Source organism: Callithrix jacchus, chromosome 13 (assembly GCF_049354715.1).
Source record: "Callithrix jacchus isolate 240 chromosome 13, calJac240_pri, whole genome shotgun sequence".
NCBI classification, from domain to species: Eukaryota; Metazoa; Chordata; class Mammalia; order Primates; family Cebidae; genus Callithrix; species Callithrix jacchus.
In genome coordinates, this window is record NC_133514.1 from 56,183,404 (window position 1) to 56,206,746 (window position 23,343).

Here is a 23,343-nt window from a genome sequence, read left to right on the forward strand (position 1 = left end):
TTTAATGACTTAATCTTACCGAGTGAAGCATCTTCCCCCCAAGCCCTGTTATTTTATAACAAAATAACTGCAACTCCTTAAGTATGTAAGACCTGTTTTCCATCACTTTAGTAATTAAGACAATAAATCGCCTTTTTCCGTTAGAGAAATGTAACATCTGATATAATTTATCTTGTCTAATGGGCTGCTCTGTCCAGATGGATATCTGTAATTAACAGTGAGCAGTGACAAGATCAGATAAAGCAACTCACAGCACATTTAGAAATTCACAGGTGAATTTTCATTTTGTCATTGTCAGGTCTATTATGCCTTCTCTTAGCTATTTTCCCCTCCCTTTGCTTGTTTAAAAACTTAGGACCAGAGGCTTGGTGATTGTGGCCTTAGGATTGAAAAAAATATTGGGTTTAGAGTCTAAGTTTCTTAAACTTCTGGCCCAAGTCCCCCACCAAAATTTTTTTTGGTGGCTTTGGATAGTAAGTCTCTTCACCTCACTGAGGTTTGGTTTCTTTTTCCAGAAAAGAGAAATGATCATACTTGTCTTACCCACCTCTAAAAACTATCGTGATGAACACACAGCATGATGTGTATGAAAATACTTTATAAACTTGAAACATTTTATCAGTGTTTATCACTGGTCTCCTACAGTGATGTGGCTTTACTTTGTAGGTAAATGTCACAGGACTTGTTTTTTTTTTTTTTTTTTTTTTACAATAAATGTGTGAAAAAGCATCGCTTTGTAATTGGCAGCTATGATTAAAAAAAAAATGTTATCGCCTCACAAGGTAATAATAGGCACTGCTCCAGAGTTGCAGTATTTCCCGAACTCACTTGACCTTGAACCCTTTTGGAAAAGGTGCCTCTAGATGAGGCTCATGCCTATAATCCTAGCACTTTGGGAGGGCCAGGCAGGTGGATTGCTTGAGCCCAGGAGTTCGAGACCACCTTGGGCAACATGGAGAAACCTCCTCTCTATAAAAAATACAAAAATTAGCCAGTCATGGTGGTGTGTGCCTGTAGTCCCACCTACTCTGGAGGCTGAGGTGAGAGGATCACTTGAGCCCCTGCACTTCTGCCTGGGTGACAGAGTAAGATCCTGTCTCAAAAAAAAATGTGTCTGGAGTTGCTTTTGTTTCATACAACATACTTTGTCAAGTGCTGACATAGGCACAGACTGGCACTTTATGTCTGTTTGTAAATTGATTGAACTGTCTTCATTTTAGGTAAAGTCCCCCTTGCACCCCTTCTCCTGTTAGACAAAAACTTTAGTTCAAAGAGTTAAAACCTAATTCTAGTAACAATCAATTTTAGCAGACTTAGATGGTAATTCCTTGACCCTTTCACGTTTGTGTACCATTTGCCATTACTAAATCATTAGTACAGTCAATTTATGTCTTCTAGATTTAAAAAAAAATTTTTGTGTGTTTACTCTTAAATGTGATTTATATTACCAAGTAAATGAACTGAAAGTTTTTATTCCTCTTTGAATGTATTATTACACTTGTACATGGTATCACTGTTTGTAATTACAAGCAATCACTTACATTCTCAAAGGATATTACAAAATTAACCACTGATTCTAACAATCCCATCAAAAAATATGGAAAGACCCTTTATTTAATTAACAGGCATAATCCTTGCATTATTTACAAGTGGACATTGTGAGAGAGTGCTGGCTATGCGGCTGGTTTTTGACACAAGTCAGTCACCTGTGTTCTGGGCCCTCTGCTAGGTACCGGCCATGCCCACATGCCTCACATGTGTCCTCAGATATCTCATGGCTCAGATATCTCATGACTTAGGGGAAAATGCCTGTATAGAAAGCAGAAAATGCATGGGCTGTGGCAAGGGACCATAGTTGGAGAAGTAGCATCCTAAGCCTGAGCCAGGGTTAGCTCACGCCCTTGCATGACAGCAGCAGGGCATGCTAGTAGGTCAGATCAGGATTATCCGGATCTCATGACGGAGCCCTAGGAGGACCAGGGAGGTCTGGTGGTTCTTCCAGACTCACGGGGCTGAGCACTGCGGAGGACGGGCATCACCCCGGGCCTGCCTGATTGCAGGCTCCCACTTGAACCTGTGGGTAATGAATGGGGCATTTCTATGGCTGGAACAGAGCTGTCCATGAAGTGCTGTGATGAATCAAGCTTTCATTTGTTCTGGGCCTTTACGGAGGCAGGGCCCACTTGGGGAACAGGCACCTGGGCCAACTGTTGAGGCACATATGCCTCTGGTCACAGTTGGGAAGCCAGTATGGGGCTCTGGGAGAAGTTCAGGGAAGTAACTGACATGGGGACAAGTCTTCGATTGTGTTCAGTCATCATTTCATTTAAGGTCCCCCTCTTCATGGCCACCGCACTTCAGCAAGTCATGTTGAGGAAGAGAACCCAGTAGCAGAGCCCCCAAGTTCTTGAGAGAGGAGGACTCATGGGCTCTGGGGAGGGACAAAGCCCCCACCTTCTTGAGAGAGGAGGGCTAACATACTCTGGGGAGGGAAGGGCCGTGCACTGAGCACCAAGACAGATGTCTGGAGTTTTGCTTGAAACCTAGCTTTATGATTCCTGGGGGTGTGTCTTTGAACAAGGTACTTTAATCTATGAGGCTCAGCTTTTCATAGGCAAAAATGGGGACCAGCCCATGGAGGACCTCTGAACACAGCAAAATAATTAAAGAACATCTGCTGTGTGCCGGGCACTGTTCTAAGAACTTTGCCTGGGGTAGCCCTCCCAGAGAGGTTTTATGGTTATTCCGGTTTTATAGGTGAAGGGAAGGGTACACAGAGAGGTTAGGTGACTTTTCCAAGTTCACACAGCTAGTATGTTGGGGGCCTAGGATTTGAACCCCAGTAGTCTAGAGCCTCTATCCTTAGGCACATGCAACTGTGGATGCCCAAGAGGTAGAGCAATAGAACATATGGCTAGGAAGCCACAGGCTTAAGAATTAAAGACTGAAGAATTAAACCACAATTGAAGAATTTATGCAGTGCAAATCTTAAAAGAGACTACATGATAGAAATTTCTGAAAGAGCAAGCGTGCAGGTAATTTATACATTTGAAACTTCAGGTTTCATAAAGCACTATTTTTTGTTTTTCTACTTTGTTTTATCATCCATGGAAACAATTTTACTGTTTGGTTAGACTGCCTTGCTTGGAGATGTGGTACTGAGCTTGGTTGTTACACCTCTAACTGAGAAAAGTTCAAACTCCTACCCCAAAACCATCCTCATCCAAGTTTCACTCTCAAGCCTTATGATATTCCAGAAAATTATTTTTGGAACATAATTATGATCTGTTCCAGATGAATGGCTTTGTAATTAACTAGTGAGTTAAGACAGCCCTTTGCTGTGCTGGAGGAGGAGACCAGGAAATGCACTCACCTGAGAATGTGCTGTGCTACGTTATAAACCTCCTGTAACCCATGTGTTCCTCTCTAAGTGTGAAATGGGTCTTTAAGCTCATCCTGCAGGTTTTTGAGGATGTCAGTGATTGTTTTGTGAAATGATGCTTCTGGTATATGGGCACATACTTGTATTTCATCATAGCTCTAGTTTACCTGAGGTATTAGTTAAAATCTCATCAGCAGAGTGAAATGTCAATATAAAAATTATTCAGAAGGCACCAGAATTAGGAAACAACAGTTACATTCAAGGAGATTAGAGTAAAGAAATCCAGTTGATAAATGAAATATTTATAGCAGTTATCTTCCTGTAAAGAAATGTCTTTTTACCACAATGAATACTGCCTACATTAACCTTATTTTCCTTATAAAGCAGCTGGGCATTTGTCTTGCATCTTCTCATGGCAAGCATATTTTTAAATATTATCATCTACACTCGATAGGAAATTATGGAACTAATAGCTCTACTGTAATCTTTGTGAGAGAGAGCTCAGTAACTGCATTGTTGGTTCTCTCTACCCTCCTGAGAATGGATTCTATTTCATCTCTTCTGTTGCAGCTCCCAGAATGAAGACCCTTCCTTCCATTTTGATGGAAGTGGGTACTCTGTTGTGGAGAAGTTACTTCCGGCTACCGTGACCCAGATAATCATGCTTTTTAGTACCTTTTCACCTAACGGACTTCTTCTCTACCTGGGTTCATATGGCACAGTAAGAGTCTTCATGGGGCCCTAGGTCCTACTGTGTACACATATTTAGATTGCTATGAGGTTGTTTATGTTTAATGAGGATTTACTAGTTAAATATGTACATATGTATACCATACAATTTTTGTGAGCATATACTAGTATTAATATGTATATGTGCTAAACGATTGCTTCATTTTAAATTATTTATTATGTTAGTACAAATTGGTTGCAGACCCTTTAGAAAATATAGAAGAACATCAAGTAGAAACCAGCCTTCTAGTCTTTACAGATATTGATTAGACATTAGTTATTAAAATTTGAGCTCGAATAATATGTCTTGTTCTGGGTTCACTGTGACCACAGTGACATAATTTGAATTCCATCCACGGGACTTTCATGTTCTCGTTCACATCTCATGTGCTGGTGGTTCTTTCAGTCTTCTGGTTTTATTTTTTAGGACTGGCCCCTTGTCAGTCTAAATGAAAAAGATGCAAGGAGATTCCATTTCTCTTACTGAATTGTTGATTTTGGTAACAATGAATAGTGTCTCATTTCTATTAGTATAGTGTCCTAGAAAGCTTTTTTGGGCGTTTTTGGTTTCATAGCCAATACACCTCTGGCTGTGGGGCCAGATCCAGTTTTCTCAGTTTGACTTTAGAAGATTTTGGGCATCCCTGACGTGAAGAGAAAGTGAAACTTGGGATAAAGCTATAACTGGGGAACTGTGTTCTCTTCTTTACAGAAAGACTTTGTATCCATCGAGCTGGTTCATGGCAGAGTGAAGGTCATGACTGACTTGGGTTCAGGACCCCTTACCCTTTTGACAGACAGACGTTATAATAATGGAACCTGGTACAAAATTGCCTTCCAGCGAAACCGGAAGCAAGGTATGGGCACAGATGGAGTCACCAGATGTTGGTCACCCTCATAAGAATAGAAATCTTTTCAAAATCAGCAGTCTTTATTCCACAGTAGTTTCCTGGGTATTGAATGATAGTCTTCTTCAAAGCCGTCGTTGTCTTTGGAATACTAACCAACAGGATTCCCATTTTGCTGGAGGAGTGTTACATGTGCATTTGCCTGTGATTTCCAAGTGTGTTATTTAACATGAAATGCTGAATTGGAATCAGGAGTCAAATCCACTCTATTTTCTTCCACACGCATACTGCTCTCATTTAGCAATGTGTATTGACTTTGGCAGAGAGGATTTTTACTTGTCCTTCCATAGCCAAGAACATTAGCTGATCATTGTAGAATCTAAAAGAATATGTCTTTGTAAATGAACTCTGTTGTCAGAAGTTTGCATTTTACTTTAACGTGGAAAGGGATTTTCCTTTTCTTGTCTCTTGACTGCGCTCTCCTTTAGGAGTCCTAGCAGTTACCGATGCCCATAACACCAGCGATAAAGAAACCAAGCAGGGCGAGACTCCGGGAGCATCTTCCGACCTCAACCGCCTAGACAAGGATCCGATTTATGTGGGTGGATTACCAAGGTCAAGAGTTGGAAGGTATGATATTAAATTGCAGAAGTTTCATGTCCCTGATTTCCAACCATATTAGCTTGCTAGAGCTGAGAATGGATTATATCACAAACCTGGTGGCTTGAACGACGGAAATTTATTCCTTTCCAGTTCTAGAGACTGCAAGTCCAAAAGCAAGGTGTTGGCAGGGCTTTCCTCCTTTTGAGGGCTGTTCCATGTTCCTAGCTTCTGGTACCTTCAGGCATTCCTTGGCCTGTGTCCTATGCCCAAATTTCCCCCCTCCCTTTTTTTTTTTTTTTTTTTGAGACAAAGTCTCACTTTGTTGCCAGGTGCCAGGCTGGAGTGCAGTGGTGTGATCTCGGCTCACTGCAACCTCCGCCTCCCGGGTTCAAGAAATTCTCCTGCCTCAGCCTCCTGAGTAGCTGGGACTGTAGATGCGTGCCACCATGCCCAGCTAATTTTTGTATTTTTAGTAGAGATGGGGTTTCACCGCGTTGGCTAGGATGGTCTCGATCTCTTGACCTCGTGATCCACCCGCCTCGGCCTCCCAAAGTGCCAAATTTCCCCTTTTTATAAGGACAACAGTCATGTTGGATAAAGACTTACCCTAGTGATCACACTTTAACTTGATTATATCTGCAAAGACCTTTTTCCATATGAAGGTCACATTTGCACATCAGAAAGATCAAGACTGCCCACATCTTTTGGGAGAACACAGCTCGGCCTGTAGCATCTGCTTTTATTTGTTCAAAGTAGTCTGTGTCATATGACTTGAGAAGCAAAGCAGGCCTTCTGCAGAAAAATTAGTGATTTTATATGTACTGCCTTTAGAACATCTAAATCTTGTTACTGTGCAATATTTGGAGACCCCACTTGCTGTCACACTTCATCCCCCTCTCTAGACATTTTTATAATAGTAGAATGTTTAAAGGCAAAAAAGAGAAAAGCAATCATGCTTTCTGCAGACTCTTCGGGATTAGCCTTTGTGCGGTTAGACTGAATAATGTATGTGCAACTTGCAAGACCAGCATCAGGAGTGGGATGGAACGGCACAGGACGTACAGTGGAATCCTGTGGAGACTGATTCATGTTGATCTTTGTGACTTTACCGATTTACAGAAACTTTGTGTGGCTGGTTCATCGTCCTCAGTTTTGTAATTTTTGTTTGTAATTAAGCTCTAAGTTTCTTTCACACCATTAAAAAAAAGATACTTATGAAAGTCCAATAGTCAGGGCAAGACAGCTTGCAGGGAGTGGGGTCAGCAAATGTGTAAAAGGGGCCACTCGGCTTAGGGTCAGCAAATGTGTAAAATGGGCCACTCAACTTAGGGTCAGCAAATGTCTAAAATGGGCCACTCAGCTTAGGGTCAGCAAATGTCTAAAATGGGCCACTCGGCTTAGTTGTCAGCAGATGTCCATTTGTAGCCATGCTGTCTTTAGGTCAGGTTCTTTTAGAGAATCCTCTTACATGGCACAGAGATGTAGCCATTCAGTTGCAATGATGAGCAGCCTTTTGTAGAGAGATCCACTTCTCCACTGCCCCCCACTTCTCTTTACCAGGAATCTTGGAAAGTCCCAAGGAATATAGTCTGAACCACAGGCAACTCCTGATCTTAGAAATGAATCCATTTAAACCTCAGGGAAGTTAGTCGCTTGCAAAGTCTTACCTCCCTGCCAAGACAGAGGCAGGACTGGAAGCTGTCTCCAAATTCCGTCCCAGATTCATGCCCTGTCATGCTAGGACCAGGACTGAGGCCTCCCTGTGGTCACGGCTATGTCCTAGTACATCTGGACTTTGCCCAGATAGCCCAGTGTAGACAACGCGGGAAAGGGCAGATACCCAAATCACAGATGTTCTCAGCAGAAGGGACTTGGGTGTCATCAAAGCCAGCCTCCTCGTTTACATGGACAGAACTTGAGATCCAGAAAGGTTTAAATTTGCCCCAAATCATATAATTGCTTAATGGTTCATAGCTCATTGTTTAACATGAGAAAAAAATGAGGTGTCACTGTAACAGGAAACCACGTTATTGCAAAGCTCTCCTGTCAAGAGCTGGTACAGAAGAGTGCAGCTGGGAGATGTATGGCCCCCTATATTTTGGAAATAAGAGCTGGACCATATCATAGCCTGACCTCAGCCAGGAGGTCACTAGTAAGAAAAATATGATATTGACTTGAATATTGAGAAATAGGGTTTGGGATAATCCCAGACTTCACCAAATGCAGTTACTTCCTTTAGGACAAAGTTCGTGGATATGCATCATAAACAGCAGCCAATGACTGCCCTTCCTAGCAGTCAGATCCTGGGAAATGGCATCACCTGCACTTGTCCCCATGGGAAGCAAACATTCTACTCTACATAGAGACTGGGTTATAATCTGTGTGCTGCACTTCCCTTGTGACTGTGCACTGTCTTTCTTATTATTGGCCTGTTTTTTCTGTAGGTGGCCATCAAAATAGCCAGACTCACTAAGTTTGTTCCCTTTCTCTAGTCCTGAGGAGAATAGGAGAGTATTTGTTTGACCCGAAGTTCTCACGATCAAGATTGTTCTTAGAGGGAGGCTGAGACATTTCAGCAGAGTAACACATGGAAACAGGTTTTCTGGAAATACAGGGTTGTTCTGTTGTTTTTTTTTTTTTTCTTTTTCTTTTTTTGGGGGGGAAGGATCTTGTTCTGTCACCCAGGCTGGTGTGCAGTGGAAAAATCATGGCTCATTGCAGCCTCCAACTCCTGGGCTCAAGCAATCCTCCTGCCTCAGTCTCTGGGACTACAAGTGCATGCTACCATGCCTGGCTAATTTTTTATGTTTTGTAGAGACAGTTGCCCAGGCTGGTCTCAAACTCCTGGGCTCAGGTGATCCTCCCACCTCAGCCTCCCAAAGTGCTAGGATTAACAGATATAAGCCACTGTGCCTGGCCCAGCTGTATTTCTTCTTGCAACAATGGAATTTAAAAATCCAAATCTTTTGATTGTTCTCATGCCCTTCCCTACAGGAAAGGTGTCACCACCAAAAGCTTCGTGGGCTGCATCAAGAACCTGGAAATAGCCAGATCGACCTTTGACTTACTCAGAAATTCCTATGGAGTGAGAAAAGGCTGTTTACTGGAGGTAGGAAGCATTGTTATTAATATTCAAATGAGTTTCCATAAATGTCCATTGATTCATCAACATCATAACTTAACAAACCAGTAGGATGGATAGAAAAGAGATGATCGGGAAACCAGCAGTGTCCTCCCCATGGAAGGTTTGGCCGCCGCTGGGAACTCACCATACTGTTTCATTTCCTCTGTGACCAGCCCATCCGGAGTGTTAGCTTCTTGAAAGGCGGCTACATTGAATTGCCACCCAAGTCTTTGTCACCAGAATCGGAATGGCTGGTAACATTTGCCACCACGAACAGCAGTGGCATCATCCTGGCTGCCCTCGGTGGGGATGAGGAGAAGCAGGGTAATCGGGAGCAGGCATACGTGGTGAGTAGGGCTGGTGCTCCTGAGCCCCGAGCTCAGGAAATAATTTTGGGAAACGAAACGATGAATGGAAAATGACTGACTCATAAACATTTATTGTCGCTGTGTTCCTGGTTGTTTATGGATGTGCATTTTCAATAAGTAAAAGTTATTATTGTTGAATGTCATCCCCTTATGAATCAGTGATTTTTTATATTGCATAATCCATCTTCCTTGTCTAGTGACTGAGGAAAGAGTTATTTGCTGTCTACCTCTAATTTTTAAAAAACTCATTCAGATAACATGTACTGAATTTTCTTCCCCTTCTGTGGTCATTTCTCTTCATCCCAAGGCTAAAACAGCAGTCCTTAAATTCTGTTCAGGTCTTCAGTCTACTGCTGGACCAAGCAAGATTTTATCTATTACAGGATTGAAAGGAGCAGCAAGAGGAATGTGGCCTATGATAAGCACAGTAAACTCACAGGGGGAGAGGAGAGAAAAGATGACAGTTTCCCTTATTCATATTCCATTTCAAGAGCCTAGGTGATATTTCTGCTCAAACTTGTATCTATCACATAATTTGAAGAGACTTAACAGAATGTTAGCACACCGTCTTAATGAAGGAGAGTCCATGCAGCTAAAAATCTATAGAATGTCATCTTCTACTCTGCAAGACACTTTATAGACATTGCTGTGTCATGATCACAGCCATACTGCAAGCGGAATGCTGCTTCCTACATTTTACTGAGGAAGAAATGGGTTCAGAGAGGCCAGACACAGTAGCTCACGCCTGTAGTCTCAGCACTTTGGGAGGCCAAGGTAGGAGAGTTGGTTGAACCCGGGAGGCAGAGGTTGCCATGAGCCAAGATCGTGCCACTGCACTCCAGATTGGGTGACAGAATGAGACTGTCTCAAAAATAAAAGAAGAAAAACAGAAAAGAAATGGGTTCAGAGAGCCTGGTAAACCTGACCAAGGTCACACGGCTGGTATGACTCAGAGTCAGAACTGGAGCATCAGTTTGCAGAACCCAAACATGTCACGACATACTTGGGGAAGGGCTGACAGTGACTAAGACTGGTTAATGGGCTCCATTAATCTTTTTTGTTTGTTTGTTTTTGGTTGAGCCAAAATTTATATAACCTAAAATCAACCATTTCAAAGTGAACAATTCAGCAGCTTGTAGTGCGTTCACAATGTTGCAAGGCCACCTCTTCTATCTAGTTGCAAACATTTTCGTCACTCAAAATAAAAGCCTATTCCATTAATTAGTCACTCCTCAGTCCCCTCTCTCCCTACCCCTGGCAACCACCAATTTGCTTTCTGTCTTTATAGATGGATTTACCTATTCTGGATATTTCATACAAATGGAATCATACAAGATATGATATCTTGTGCCTCTCACTTAGCATGTATTTGAAGTTCCTCCCCATTGTAGCATGGACCAGTACTTCATTCATTTTTACGGCTGAGTCATATTCCACGATATGCACATACTACAGTTTGTTCATCAGTTACTTCATGGATGAGCATGGGGCATTTCTGCCTTTTAGCTATTACGAATAATGCCGTGAACATATGCAGATAAGCATTTGTTTAAGTCCCTGTCTTCAGTTCTTCTGGGCATATACTTAGGAGTGGAATCACTGGTCATTATGCTAATTCTGTTTACCTTTTTGAGGAACTGCCAAACTTTCTCTCCATTAGTCTTAGTAAGGTTACTTTCAAATCAAAGTGTGCTTACTAAGTCAGCAAAAAAGGATAACGTGAGTCATTGCTGGGAGGGTGTTGTGAGATGCTCACATTCCAGTCCTCCTGGTGGCACTATAAACTACCTCTTCAGTGTGGCCAAAAAAAAGTAAGGGCTTTAAACATTTTCACGTCCTTTAAATGTTTAATTCCGCTTTTCATAATGTGAGAAACACCATCACTGGAAAAACAGTTAAATATTCGTATGTATGGTAAGAAGTTAGAAACTACTTTCAACTTCATTGATAAAAAGACAAATTACAATGTATCTACTTATTGGTATATAATGTAGCAATAAACAATAAATATGAGGCCATGCAGAAATGGAAATCTTTAAATCTTTAGCAATAATAGCATAATGCAAGATATAAATTATATGAACAGAGATTAGAAAGTAATATAAAAATTTTTTAATTGTGGCAGATGAGGATATTCTTAAGGAATTGCTCTACTCACTTGATGTTAATCTTTGCACATTATCTTCATGAGACAAAAGTTTTCTAAATCATATAGTAATGTGTTTTTTCTGGGAAATTCTCTGTGCAACCTTCCTAGCCCTTCTTTTCCATCATGCTGATCGGAGGCAACATTGAGGTACATGTCAATCCTGGGGATGGGACAAGCCTGAGAAAAGCTCTCCTGCACTCTCCCATGGGCACATGCAGCGACGGACAAGCACATTCCATCTCCTTGGTCAGGAGTCGGAGGTACTTAGACACGGCAAGGCAGTGTGTAATGAGGGTGTGGTGAGCTCAGAGGGAACACGGGAGGAACTCCGCGATGGTACCCTCGGCAGCTAGATGACTGGGATCATCAGCATCCAAATAATTCTAGAACCTTGCTAGAATTCCTCCCTGGGAATCAATTTCATCTGCTTTGTAATAAGATACTTGTAGAATTTTTATAATTAAACAACTTTAACTCTGCCCTTTGCTGGGGCCCAGCATAAATTGTATTTACGTTGGATTAATTCTGTGGCAAATAGTACTACAGTATTAGTACATAGTATTATGTCAATAGTAAATAGCATTTTATGAGCATTCCTGTATATTTACCTCCAAAACTGTAGACTGAATGCTTTAAGAGTACACTGGGCATTTTCATCATAGGTAAAGAGGAAAGAAAGAAAGAAAGAAAAAAAAACCTCTCCAAAAAGCAATCTAATTTAATGGATATTTAATAACATTCCATTCGTTTCTGAAAAATGTTCAATTGTGAGTTTTTTCTTTCTCTTTTTTTTTTTTTTTTTTTTGAGATGGAGTCTCGCTCTGTTGCCCAGGCTGGAGTTCAGTGGCACAATCTGGGCTCACTGCAACTTCTGCCTCCCAGGTTCAAGCAATTCTCCTGCCTCAGCCTCCCAAGTAGCTGGGACTATGGGTGCACACCGCCACACCCTGCTATTTTTTGTATTTTAGTAGACACGAGGTTTCACCATGTTGCCTAGGCTGGTCTCAAACTCCTGAGCTCAGGCAATCCGCTCACCTTGGCCTCCCAAGTGCTGGGATTGCAGGTGTAAGCCACTGTGCCCAGTGTGAGTTTCAATTTTCAAAATTCACCTTTTTGGTTACAGATAGTATCTTGTTAAAATGCACCTTTAGGGAACTTTTTTATTCAGTAAGAACTTCTGGGAATTATGGACTAAAATGGAATTATTATCTCATTATATTTAAAGCTTTTCATTTATTTTCTCCTTTGGTCTTTTAGAATTATCACTGTCCAATTGGATGAGAACAATCCTGTGGAAATGAAGTTGAGCCCCTTAGTAGAAAGCAGGACGATAAATGTGTCGCATCTGTACATCGGGGGAATTCCAGAGCGAGAGGGGACATCACTGCTCAAAATGAGAAGATCGTTCCATGGCTGTATCAAAAACCTGATCTTTAATTTGGAGTAAGTGTATCTGTTCTCTGCATGTTCTTGCATTTTCTGACTTTCCATGGTGAGTGCTAACACTGATCTGAAATCTAACTTTACTGTTTGAGATTGAAAATTTTGCAAGTTCCCGAATAATGAGTTCTATCATGAAAGTCTCCCCAAATGGATTTTATTGGATTGGAATGATAGACAGATCTGGTCATCGGACTTTAAAAACCATTGCTGAACGTTAGCCCCCTGTGACTGTCCATAAAGAGCCAGGATTTAAATATATTTCTGATGTGCATTTGAAGGAACATAGAGATTTTGTGATGTAAGTCTCTTGCTGTCTTGAGGACACTAATTTGAAGAAGCTGTTTACTACTGGGCTACTAGCAGCTTCAGGTTATTAATGGCTTCCCCAAAAACAATGACTGTATAATTAAGACCTAGAAGCCTCCGTTCCCTGTGTGGGGCTCATGATGAAGAAAAGAACTGACATGTGCCCATAGGCAGTTCATTCCTCCTTGCTCACCCCTGCCTCTGGACAGGGTGCTGATGGGACAGAAGCAGTGCTCTGCTCTGTGCGACCAGCATCTTCCCCGGAGAACCTGGACATGCCCTGGGCACTAGGAGACTGAGGCTCCCTCCTGGCTGGGTCACTGACTTGGCTAGTGACCTTGAATGAAGTATTGGATCTTTCATGGTCACAGTATCCTTCTCTGTGAAATTACCTCTTAGGAGTCCCTGAAATTTGCAAGAATAAAACATAGCATTGGGTTTCAATACAATCATGATATCAGAGCTCTGGTTTAGATTTTTGTACATGTTTATGTATATTTTCTCAGTTGTCATTCATTCATTCGTTTATTAATGAGGCATTTTCATGCTCCTGAAAGTCATATGGTTGGGGACTCGATAGAGCAGAAATGTTTCTGTGGAGTTCCCAGCTGTGCCCTGGGAAAGTGCCAGGGGGACCTGTGTGGGCAGAGGATGCAGCCCAGGAGCTGCAGAGGAAGGTGCATATGACAGGTGTAGCCCACAACCTCCTGGGGAGCGGAAGCCTGTAAACTAGAAATCAGTGTTTAGTGGAGGTCACTGTGCAGTGCTTGGTAACTAGAGACAAAAACGTGTCCCTCAGGCAGCCTAGTCAAGACTTCGGGAGGAGGTGATAACATCTGAGCTGACCTGGGGGGTGCTCAGGAATGGCCAGGGTCTAACACGGGGATATGCCTGGCTGGGTGCCATTGCAAGCAGAAGCATCAGACAAGAAATATCGAAGGTAGTGTGTCTGGACTCTGAGTCATAGTGAAGGACTGGCACTTTGGTTACTCTAAGAGAAATATATACATGGTTTTTAATTGATTTTCATTGTACAGTAATCAAGTGACTTGGGTTCTTGTACTGGTTTGTGATATCCTAATTTGAAAACACTGTCTTGTTTCTACCTAGACTTTTGGATTTCAACAGTGCAGTTGGCCACGAGGAAGTCGACTTGGACACCTGCTGGCTGTCAGAAAGGCCGAAGCCAGCTCCCAATGGAGAGGACAGTGAGCTCCCGCGAGAGCCCCGGGCTTTTCCAGTAGGAGCAGCTTCCTTTACTATTAGTCAGGTCCAATGAGCAAAAAAGGGTCCAGAACAGAGGGAGTTAAAATGGGGCCTTGAGGTAAAGGTGCTGCAAAAGCTGGAGCTGGAGCTGGGCTTAAAATCAGAGCAGGAACAGGATGGGGAAGGATGCCCAAGCGACTGGATGACACGGCCCAGCATTTACGGATTGCAGGCCCCAATGCCTAGGCTGTCCATCAGGCTGACGTATAACATGCTTTTGGCAGAGTTTCTATAAGGACTCATTGTCAATTTACATTTAGCCGGGAGAGCATGAAAATAATACTTCATGTAAAGCCATTGTGCACATCTTTGTTGCTTTAAAAAAAAAAAAAAAAAGCCAGGCATGGTGGCTCACACCTGTAATCCCAGCACTTTGGGAGGCCAAGGCAGGCAGATCACCTAAGGTAAGGAGTTCAAGACCACCCTGCCCAATATGGTGAAACTAAAAAGGCAAAAACTAGCCAGGCATGGTGGTGTGTGCCTGTAATCCCAGCTACTTGGGAGGCTGAAGCAGAAGAATTGCTTGAACCTGGGAAGCGGAAGTTGCAGTGAGCCGAGATCACGCCACTGCACTCCAGCCTGGGCAACAGAGCGAGACTCCATCTCAAAAAAGAAGAAAAAGAGAGATTTGATTTATTTAGGAAAAGCCAGTTCTGGCCAAATATTTTGAATGGCAGCCATTGTTATTTTTCATTTTCTCCCCCTCTGCTGTTTTCCTGGTTTAGAGCATGCACTCTAATCATTTAAAAGATGGCAGAAGCATCCAAGAGCAAGACCTTCTGACCAGGGCCAGTCTTTGAGTCCGGGGCTGTTTTCATGGTAGCATCTGCCCATGTTGAGCCAGAAAACAGTATCTGGGACCCCCGTGACTTGGGCATTATCAGGGCAGCCCGCAGATGGTTGCACAGGGTGCAGGGGCCCTTCCCACCTGGCTCCTCTTGCCTGCACCTTGCCCTGTCAGTATGGACCTAGGTTCACACACTGAGGCCCTGAGAGACATGTCACCTGTGGGCACCTCCAGTTTTCCAGTGCCTGGGCCGCAACTGATCTCTGCAGCTGCATCCTCGGGGCCATTCCCAGAGCCTCAGGTCATGGCACGGGCCTAGGGAGACAGCAAGGCCTTTGTGCCTTAAGTCTGATGAAAATTCGTAGGAGAGACTCCAGTGTCTGTGTGAATTTCAGTGAAGTTGAGTGGGATTAAAGTGAAAAGCAAAAGCTCTAAGTGCCTTCTCAGGGAGATAAAGGGCTGGTGAGGGCAGCATTTAAACCAAAGACGGAGTGAGTGCCAACAGGCATTGGTGGTTGTTGCTGCTTTAATAGGATTGCTTTGGAGATGGCTCTTCACGGTGGAACACGTGTGTGTCAGTGGGTCTCGGGCTGCGGATGGTAGCTGAGTGTCCCTGCGTGTCTCTTACAGGAACAGTGCTCGGCGGATGCAGCTCCGGACTATGTTCCCAGTGCTCACCAGTTTGGCCTCACACAAAACAGCCATTTAATTTTGCCTTTTAATCAGTCGGCTGTCAGAAAGAAGTGGGTATTGTTCTAAAGTCCTTATGCGGTGTCTGGTTGCTAGATGGGTGGGGATGTTCTCCAGCCACAGAGTCTTTTCCAAAAGAAGCTGCTTTTATTTTATGATGAAGTGCTTGACTTGCAACCAAATGGCAGAGAGGAGGCAAAGGGATGGGAATTTAGCGTTGGTGCAAATCATACCCTTTCATGGTAGTTCACTGGAGTCTGGTTTCTGCCTTTCCTTTTCTGGAGGTGGCTGGCTGCCCATCTGTGTGTGCATGTAAGGAAGTTGGGGGGGGGCGTCTAAATCAAGTCTCCTGATCTGATTTTGGACTTTCAACCCCATTCCACTTTAAGCATTCACTAGTCTGATATCTTTGTGTACCCAAACTCTTTCACTGTGGGGGCCAAATCCCAGGTGCCACACACACCCCTCTCTGCACCTTCTGTCCCTCATACCTACTTGTACCTGGGACCCTTCTGCCAAGGGAAGATCTCAAGGCCTGGAGCTTGGGGCTCCCGGACACCACGTTGCTCTTTTCTCCTCCTTCGGTCCTCCAGCTTGCCTGCCAGGCTTGCCTTCAGACTCTGCCACGCCTTGCCCATCCTGTCATTGGCTGTGAGTGGTACCCTGTCACACCCCCCTACACCTGGGCTCCTGTCTGTCTTCTGCAGCTTCTGCCATCACTCTGTGAATTCAGCAGCCACCTAACACCTGATCTTTCCATGTTCAAACTGTAATCTGTGGGAGGTCTTTCCCTGCCTCCTCCTCCGCCAGCCTCTCCCATGGTCATACCCTTGCTTTCTCCACAGATATCCATCCCTCTTACCGTCTCAACTTTAAAAGCCTCCTATTAGCCAACCCCTTTCTCCTCAACTCCTCTGTGCCTTCCCACTCCTGCAGGTTTTCAGCTGCATGGAGACCTCTCAGCTGCTAGCCCTAATGCCCTTCCACCACCGTCTCCCCTCTTCTCTAGCCCTACATCACAATTCATCCTCCCAGATAGGTTCTAGGCCAGGGTCACAGGTGTTCCTCTGCAAACTCCCTTAACCCGTTGTCTCTCCCACTCCTGCCAGCTCAGGTCAAAGCCAACACTTTGCTGTCTCTGTGCCAGAATCCACACAGGAGACCAAGGCTGGGGAGATGCACGTCTCCTTCCTAGCTGGTTTGACTTGCATAGCATAGCCGTCAGTCTCAGATGGAGCCTCCAAATGACATGGGGAGCCAGTGGATCGCTCTGCTATGTTCACGGTTTCACTTTCTGTGATGACTTGCTCATAGCTGCTTGTAGCTCAGAGCCCTATGCACCGCAACCTCTCTTCACACCCCAGCTGATGACTTGCCTCATTGAGAAGAAAGAGCTCCTTCATCCAGCCGGGCGCGGTGGCTCACGCCTGTAATTTCAGCACTTTGGGAGGCCGAGGCAGGCAGATCACAAGATCGGGAGACTGAGACCATCCTAATAATATGGTGAAACCCTGTCTCTACTAAAACATACAAAAAAAATTTTTTTTCATCCAGCCAGGCGTGGTGGCTCACGCCTGTAGTCCTAGCTACTCAGGAGACTGAGATAGAAGAATCGCTTCAACCCAGGAGGTGGAGGTTGCTATGAGCCGAGGTCACACCACTGCACTCCAGCCTGGGTGACAGAGCGAAACTCCATATCAAAAAAAAAAAAAAAAAAAGAGCTCCTTCATCTGTCCACCACCAAAAAGACCAGCCCCTGCCTTTGTTCCTGACCCTCTGTCTCTTCTTCTGCTACCACAGATGAAGGGTCCTTGTTCCTAGCAAAGCCCACCCAGCCCCAGCTTGTCCTCTGGACCCCATCAGCTCTCTCCTCCCTAGGACATGCGCAGCAGTTACTCCTCACTCCTCAGTGCACACTCCCTCCAGCACACAGACACCATCGTTACCCCATCGTCAGCTGTGACAGCAAGAGCAGCAAACTATTGTGCGGAAGGTTGACACAGAGATTTTACACAGATGACCTAGTTTACTCCTCATAATTCTCCTGTGAGGAAGACATTGTTATTATCTCCATTTTACAGATAAGGAGATTGAGGTATAGGGAGCCTGGGGCATCTGCTCAAAGTCACACCACTGGTAAATGGCAGAGCTGGGATTTGAACCCAGGTCTTGTGGCTCCAGAGTCTGTGCCTATACAGTAGTTTCCCCTTGTCCTTGAGGGATACGTTCCAGGACCCCAGTCATTGCCTGAAACCTTGGCTAATACCCAAACCTCATATACACTGTGTTTTCCTATACATGCATAGCAATGATAAAGTTGAATATATAAATTAGGCACAGGAAGACATTAATAATAACTAATAATAAGACAGAAGAATTACAACAATATGCCAGCACCACTCCTCTTGTGCCTTGGGAGCATTTTTGAGTAAAATCAGGGTGACCTGAACACAAGCCCTGCTATACTGGCACAGTTGCTCTGCGAACCTGGATGGCTATGAAGGGACCAGTGGGCACATGGTTCATATGACGTGAATCTGCTGGACACAGGCAGGATTCACTTCCTGGGCAGGACCAAGTGGGATGGCATGAGATCTCATCATGCTACTCAGAATGATGCCCAATTTAAAACTTTCTCATTGTTTATTTCTGGAACTTTCCATTTAATATTTTCAGACCTCAGTTGACTGCAGGTAACTGAAACCTCAAAAAGTGAAATCTTGGAAGGCAAAACCACAAATAAGAAGGGACTGCTGTAACCTCTGTGCTCCACTCCCTGTCTCACTTTGCCTTCCACAGCAGAACCACTCCCCCCGCAGGAGATGCTACATCCCCCTCACACACATGCTCAGTACCTGGCTCTGTTTCCCAGCAAGGCGGCTTGAAAGCTCTGCCCTTTCCTTAGAGACTGTTTCCTCCTCTAACCGTCCAGTCAGCCTCCTGCACACCCCTGGCTGCTCTTGAGAGAGTTACTTGAGACTCACGTATAGCTACATCATGATCTTGCGGGGCTCCCAGCAGCCCCTGAACTTCCTTGGCTGCCGCAGCCCCACACTCTCCTGGTTCCCTGCTTCTCTCTCGGCCCCACCCTTCCTCAGTCTCCCAGCTGAGAGTGCAGGGCCCCTTCCACATGCTTTCCCAGGTGATCTTCTATGTTCCGATTGCTTTAACATGCCACCTAGATATGGCAGCACCCACCCGTGTTGCTCCGGCCTCCAGTTAGAACTTGGGATTCGTGGGCCCACCAGCCACTCAAGATCTCCGTGTGGACTGGGACAGGTTCCTGGGTCACTCGGCATCTCTGTGTAGACCGGGACAGGATTCTTGGCCACTTGACATCTCTGTGTGGGCTGGGACAGGTTCCTCAGCCACTCAGCGTCTCTATGTGGACTGGTGCTCATCACCTGAAAGGAATTCACAGGTTTCCTCAGTCCTGCCCTCCTGCTCTGTCATTGCTACAGGCACAATCAGCATTCACCTGGTTGTCCAAGGCCCAAACCTAGAGGCTGTTCTTTATTTTATTTTTTTCTCACTCTGCAAATCCAGTGCATTGGCAAGTCCTCGTGCTTCTTCCTCCAGAATATTTCCTGAATCTGTTCTGAGTCCCCGCCACCACCCTGATCTAAGCCACCCACTCCTCCCTGTGGGCTGTAGTAACAGCCGCCTGACAGGGCATGTTTCACCCCTGGCTCCCTGACCTGTTCTTAAGGATCTCCTAAAGGGATTCTCGGCCACTCCCACTTACAAAGCCCTCCTGTGACTTCCCACTGTGCTGAGAATCCAAACACCCTCAAAGCCCTCCTCCCTATGATGGAGCCATACCTGCCCTGTCTTGTCCCTGGGTGCTCCTGTGACACTGGTCCCTCTGACAGGACCTGCCCAGGTGCAGCCTTCCTCCACATCTGCAGTGGCTCTGGCTCTCGGCGGCCTCAGGTGGGCTTCCTGCTGCCCACCGTCACCAAGCCCCTCACTTTGCAGGGGCTTGTCCCTTTCTGTCATTCAGAACTCAGCTGAAATAGCAGCTTTGCTGAGTTATCTGCATTGACTACTTAAGGTAGCCACACTGGTTGGCCTCTGTAGGACCCACTTTAACTCTCTGATGTATTTCTGAATTAGTTTCATGAGCAAAGGGATCTTCCTCTTTGTTGAGGGCTTTATCCTCATTCTAAAACAGTTCCTGCAGACAGAGGTAGGCAGTAACAACACATTAAATGAATGGATTCGTAAATGAATGAAGGAATGAGTGCCTCTCCCTCCTGAGGTTCAATATAAATGTTGAAACAATTGTTGGGTCCTCTCTTTGAGGTTTTAAAAATGAAAAGTAGAAGCTTCCTTTCTCAACGCTGAGCCCTTGTTTTCCCCAGGCTCTCGGTTCAGCTAAGTATCCGCACGTTCGCCTCCAGTGGCCTGATTTACTACACGGCTCATCAGAACCAAGCAGACTACGCAGTGCTCCAGCTGCACGGGGGCCACCTCCACTTCATGTTTGACCTTGGCAAAGGCAAAACACAGGTCTCTCACCCTGCACTGCTCAGCGATGGCAAGTGGCACATGGTACGATCTCAGGAGGCTTGTGGTGGCTGCTTCTGAGTTCTATTCAATCTATCACAGGGGTTCACTCCATTTCCCAAAGGCACATTATCCCCATTAATCTCTGCCTCACCCTGTGTGTCTGGTATCTCCCCCAGAGACTGCAGGTCTAGAAGGCAGGGTTCTTTTCTGCTTCTGAAATATCCCCAGGGCCTTGCTTAGTACCTGACATGAAATAGACACTCAGCAGATATTGGTGGGATGAACAAAAGGTACTAGACATGTTCTTGGCTTGGCAAGGAATATGTAAAGCCCACTCATGGCATGAAAGGACCAGGCCTGCCCTCATGGCATTTGCTTTCTGATGACCAGGACTCTGGAGCATTTTCTGGTCTGCAGTGTGCTTTATCTGTGCCTGTAATTAGCCAGCTGGGTTGTCCTTGCCCATTACTCAGAAAAGCAAATGCACTGAGAACAGCAGGTTTTGCAGCAAAGAAAGAGTGATTACTGCAGGGGCAACTTGCCAGGAGACAATTCGCAAAGCCACCTCCCCAAGAATTCAAGGACTAGGGTTAAAACCTTGTGTAAACAAGGATAGTTTGGCAGCCAGCAGGGGATAAGGACTGGCACATACTGACTGATTGGACTGGGGAAGAAGTCATAAGGGGTTTGAAGTTGTCTTCTTGTGCTGAGTTAGTTCCTGGGTAGGAGTTGCTGCTCTAGGTGGTGCCAGTTGGTTCATATTGAATGCAAAGTCTGAAAAATGTCTCAGATGCCAGTGTTAGATTGTACAATAGCAATGTTTTCTATAGGGGCAACTGGGGAAATTATAAAGCTTGTGACTACTGGCTATGTGATTCCTAAGTAATAAGTAGTTTAAAAAGGCAAATTATAAAACAATGACTGGTTAGAGTTTATGCCTGTATCTTAGCAGAATTCAGGGCCCCATCACAATTCCAACCTTGTGGCATTTCCTTAATTTTACAAAGCGATTTTGGTCCCTGAGCAAGGAGTTAGTTTTGGTAAGAGACTGTTATCATCTTTGTTTTAAAGTATCAACTAAATCCTCTCATTTAAGGAAGGGATTGTTATCTTTGTTTTAAACTATCAATACGTTCCTCCCATGGCGAGACTGAATTAGCAAAGACAGCTTATGAGGTGAAAAGCAGGATGGAGTCAGTTACGTCAGATTCCTCTTTCTGTCATCCTTTTACTATGTCAGATTTCTTTCACTGTCATAGTGTTTGCAAAGGTAGTTTCCTGCCTGACTCCTTTCTTCTGCCAGATTCTTCAGCCACTTCTCATCACCAACTGTCTAAAAATTTGAGCCATCCTTTAGGATTGCATTCAGGTTGTTATAGCTCTCAGGAGCAGATGTTGCAAGCATACATCTGTTAAAGTTTTCTCAGATTCCTTAAAAAATGATGCATGTTTTTGGGCTGGGTGCGGTGGCTCACGCCTGTAATCCCAGCACTTTGGGAGGCCGAGGCGGGTGGATCACGAGGTCAAGAGATCGAGACCATCCTGGTCAACATGGTGAAACCCCGTCTCTACCAGAAATACAAAAAACTAGCTGGGCATGGTGGCACATGCCTGTAATCCCAGCTACTCAGGAGGCTGAGGCAGGAGAATTGCCTGAACCCAGGAGGCGGAGGTTGCAGTGAGCCAAGATCGCGCCATTGCACTCCAGCCTGGGTAACAAGAGTGAAACTCCGTCTCAAAAAAAAAAAAAGAAAAAAATGATGCATGTTTTCACTTTGCTGTAGGTCAAGACAGACTATGTCAAAAGAAAAGGCTTCATAACTGTTGATGGCCAAGAGTCCCCCACAGTGACCGTGGTGGGCGATGCAACCACACTGGATGTGGAGGGGCTGTTCTACCTAGGAGGGCTGCCCTCCCGGTACCGGGCCAGGAACATTGGAAATGTAAGCAGCACTTTTCGTACTCACATTTTACCTTCATCGTGGTTGTGCTTATTTTGTAGAAGAGCATACCTAGCTCATCACATCTCTGTGTTTAAATTACCTTGTTTGAACCTGGGGCTTGGCTGCATGAGGTTGACTTTGCAGGCATGTCCACAGATCATGTGCTAGGGCCACCCCTCAGAACCCGATCAGTCTTTCCAGCCTGTTAGTTCATGAACGTTCCCCTTCCACAGCCACATGACCACAGCACTATTCAGGGAAGCCCAGCAAACGCATATTTGCACATTAATTAACTCAGCATTTTTTTATTTCCACAATATTTCCTAAAATAATAGAAAACACTTCCACTGCATTATTAGCAAAGATACTCAAACATTCACATGGAGTATTGTGGCAATTAAAGTTTTAAAACAAAAAATGACATTGTAATGTGTTTTGTTGAGACTAGTCTGATGAAGCGGAAGGAAAATGTGTCTAAGCCCTTCTTGTTAGAATCACCACCGTCTACTCTTGCATGTCATTTGGCTTAGATCACCCACAGCATCTCTGCCTGCATTGGGGACATGACGGTTAACAGCAAACAGCTGGACAAGGACAACGTGGTATCTGCCTTTGCCGTGAATAGGTGCTTCTCAGTGGCCCAGGAAGGAACATTCTTTGACGGAAGCGGATACGTAGCTCTTGGTATGTGTTAGCAACACTCTGGAAAGCAGTCCCCTGATGAGCCTGTACTCTGATGAGCCTATACTCTAAAATGACACGGATCCAAGAGTGTAAGACAGGACCCACTGGACAAGGCTGCAGGAAAACCACACTGAGTTCGGTATTCCATTGATTCCTAATTTCTTGGCATACAAAGCTTTCTCAGGTCTTATGCTATCTGGATGGCCTGACAAAGTCTTCTCCCGCCAGGAGTGGTGTGACCCCTGACAGAGGCCAGACATGGGGTGCTAGTTTCATCTGTACTTTCCCCAAGTTCTGGAAGGCACACTCACTGTCCAAGTTAAGAAAGGGCTTTGAATTAAAACTCAGCAGCGTAAAATGTCTAGCCGGTTCCAGGAAGGCTGTGCACAACTTTGGGTGGAGAAGAGGGGGAAGCCAGCGGAACATCTCTCGTTCTCTCTGTGCTTCCTATCTCCTGTTCCTGAGGCTCAGGCTCCAGCCCTGCAGGGCAGCTCCCTCTGTGGTCTCAG

At 44.8% G+C, this 23,343-nt stretch overlaps 1 protein-coding gene across 3 annotated transcripts in view; it reads left to right on the top strand.

The window, feature by feature from the left end:
- Window positions 1-23,343, top strand: part of LAMA1 (laminin subunit alpha 1) — a 177,656-nt gene that overhangs the window by 148,126 nt on the left and 6,187 nt on the right. For all 3 annotated transcript variants that reach the window (XM_008979513.5, XM_035270592.3, XM_035270593.3), the window contains exons 49-60: window positions 3,953-4,103; window positions 4,824-4,968; window positions 5,448-5,589; window positions 8,557-8,671; window positions 8,860-9,033; window positions 11,312-11,463; window positions 12,461-12,646; window positions 14,063-14,192; window positions 15,636-15,748; window positions 20,060-20,249; window positions 21,992-22,150; window positions 22,681-22,834. In XM_008979513.5, the coding sequence (XP_008977761.4) occupies window positions 3,953-4,103; window positions 4,824-4,968; window positions 5,448-5,589; window positions 8,557-8,671; window positions 8,860-9,033; window positions 11,312-11,463; window positions 12,461-12,646; window positions 14,063-14,192; window positions 15,636-15,748; window positions 20,060-20,249; window positions 21,992-22,150; window positions 22,681-22,834 (1,811 nt within the window). The remainder of the gene's footprint in view (window positions 1-3,952; window positions 4,104-4,823; window positions 4,969-5,447; window positions 5,590-8,556; window positions 8,672-8,859; window positions 9,034-11,311; window positions 11,464-12,460; window positions 12,647-14,062; window positions 14,193-15,635; window positions 15,749-20,059; window positions 20,250-21,991; window positions 22,151-22,680; window positions 22,835-23,343) is intronic.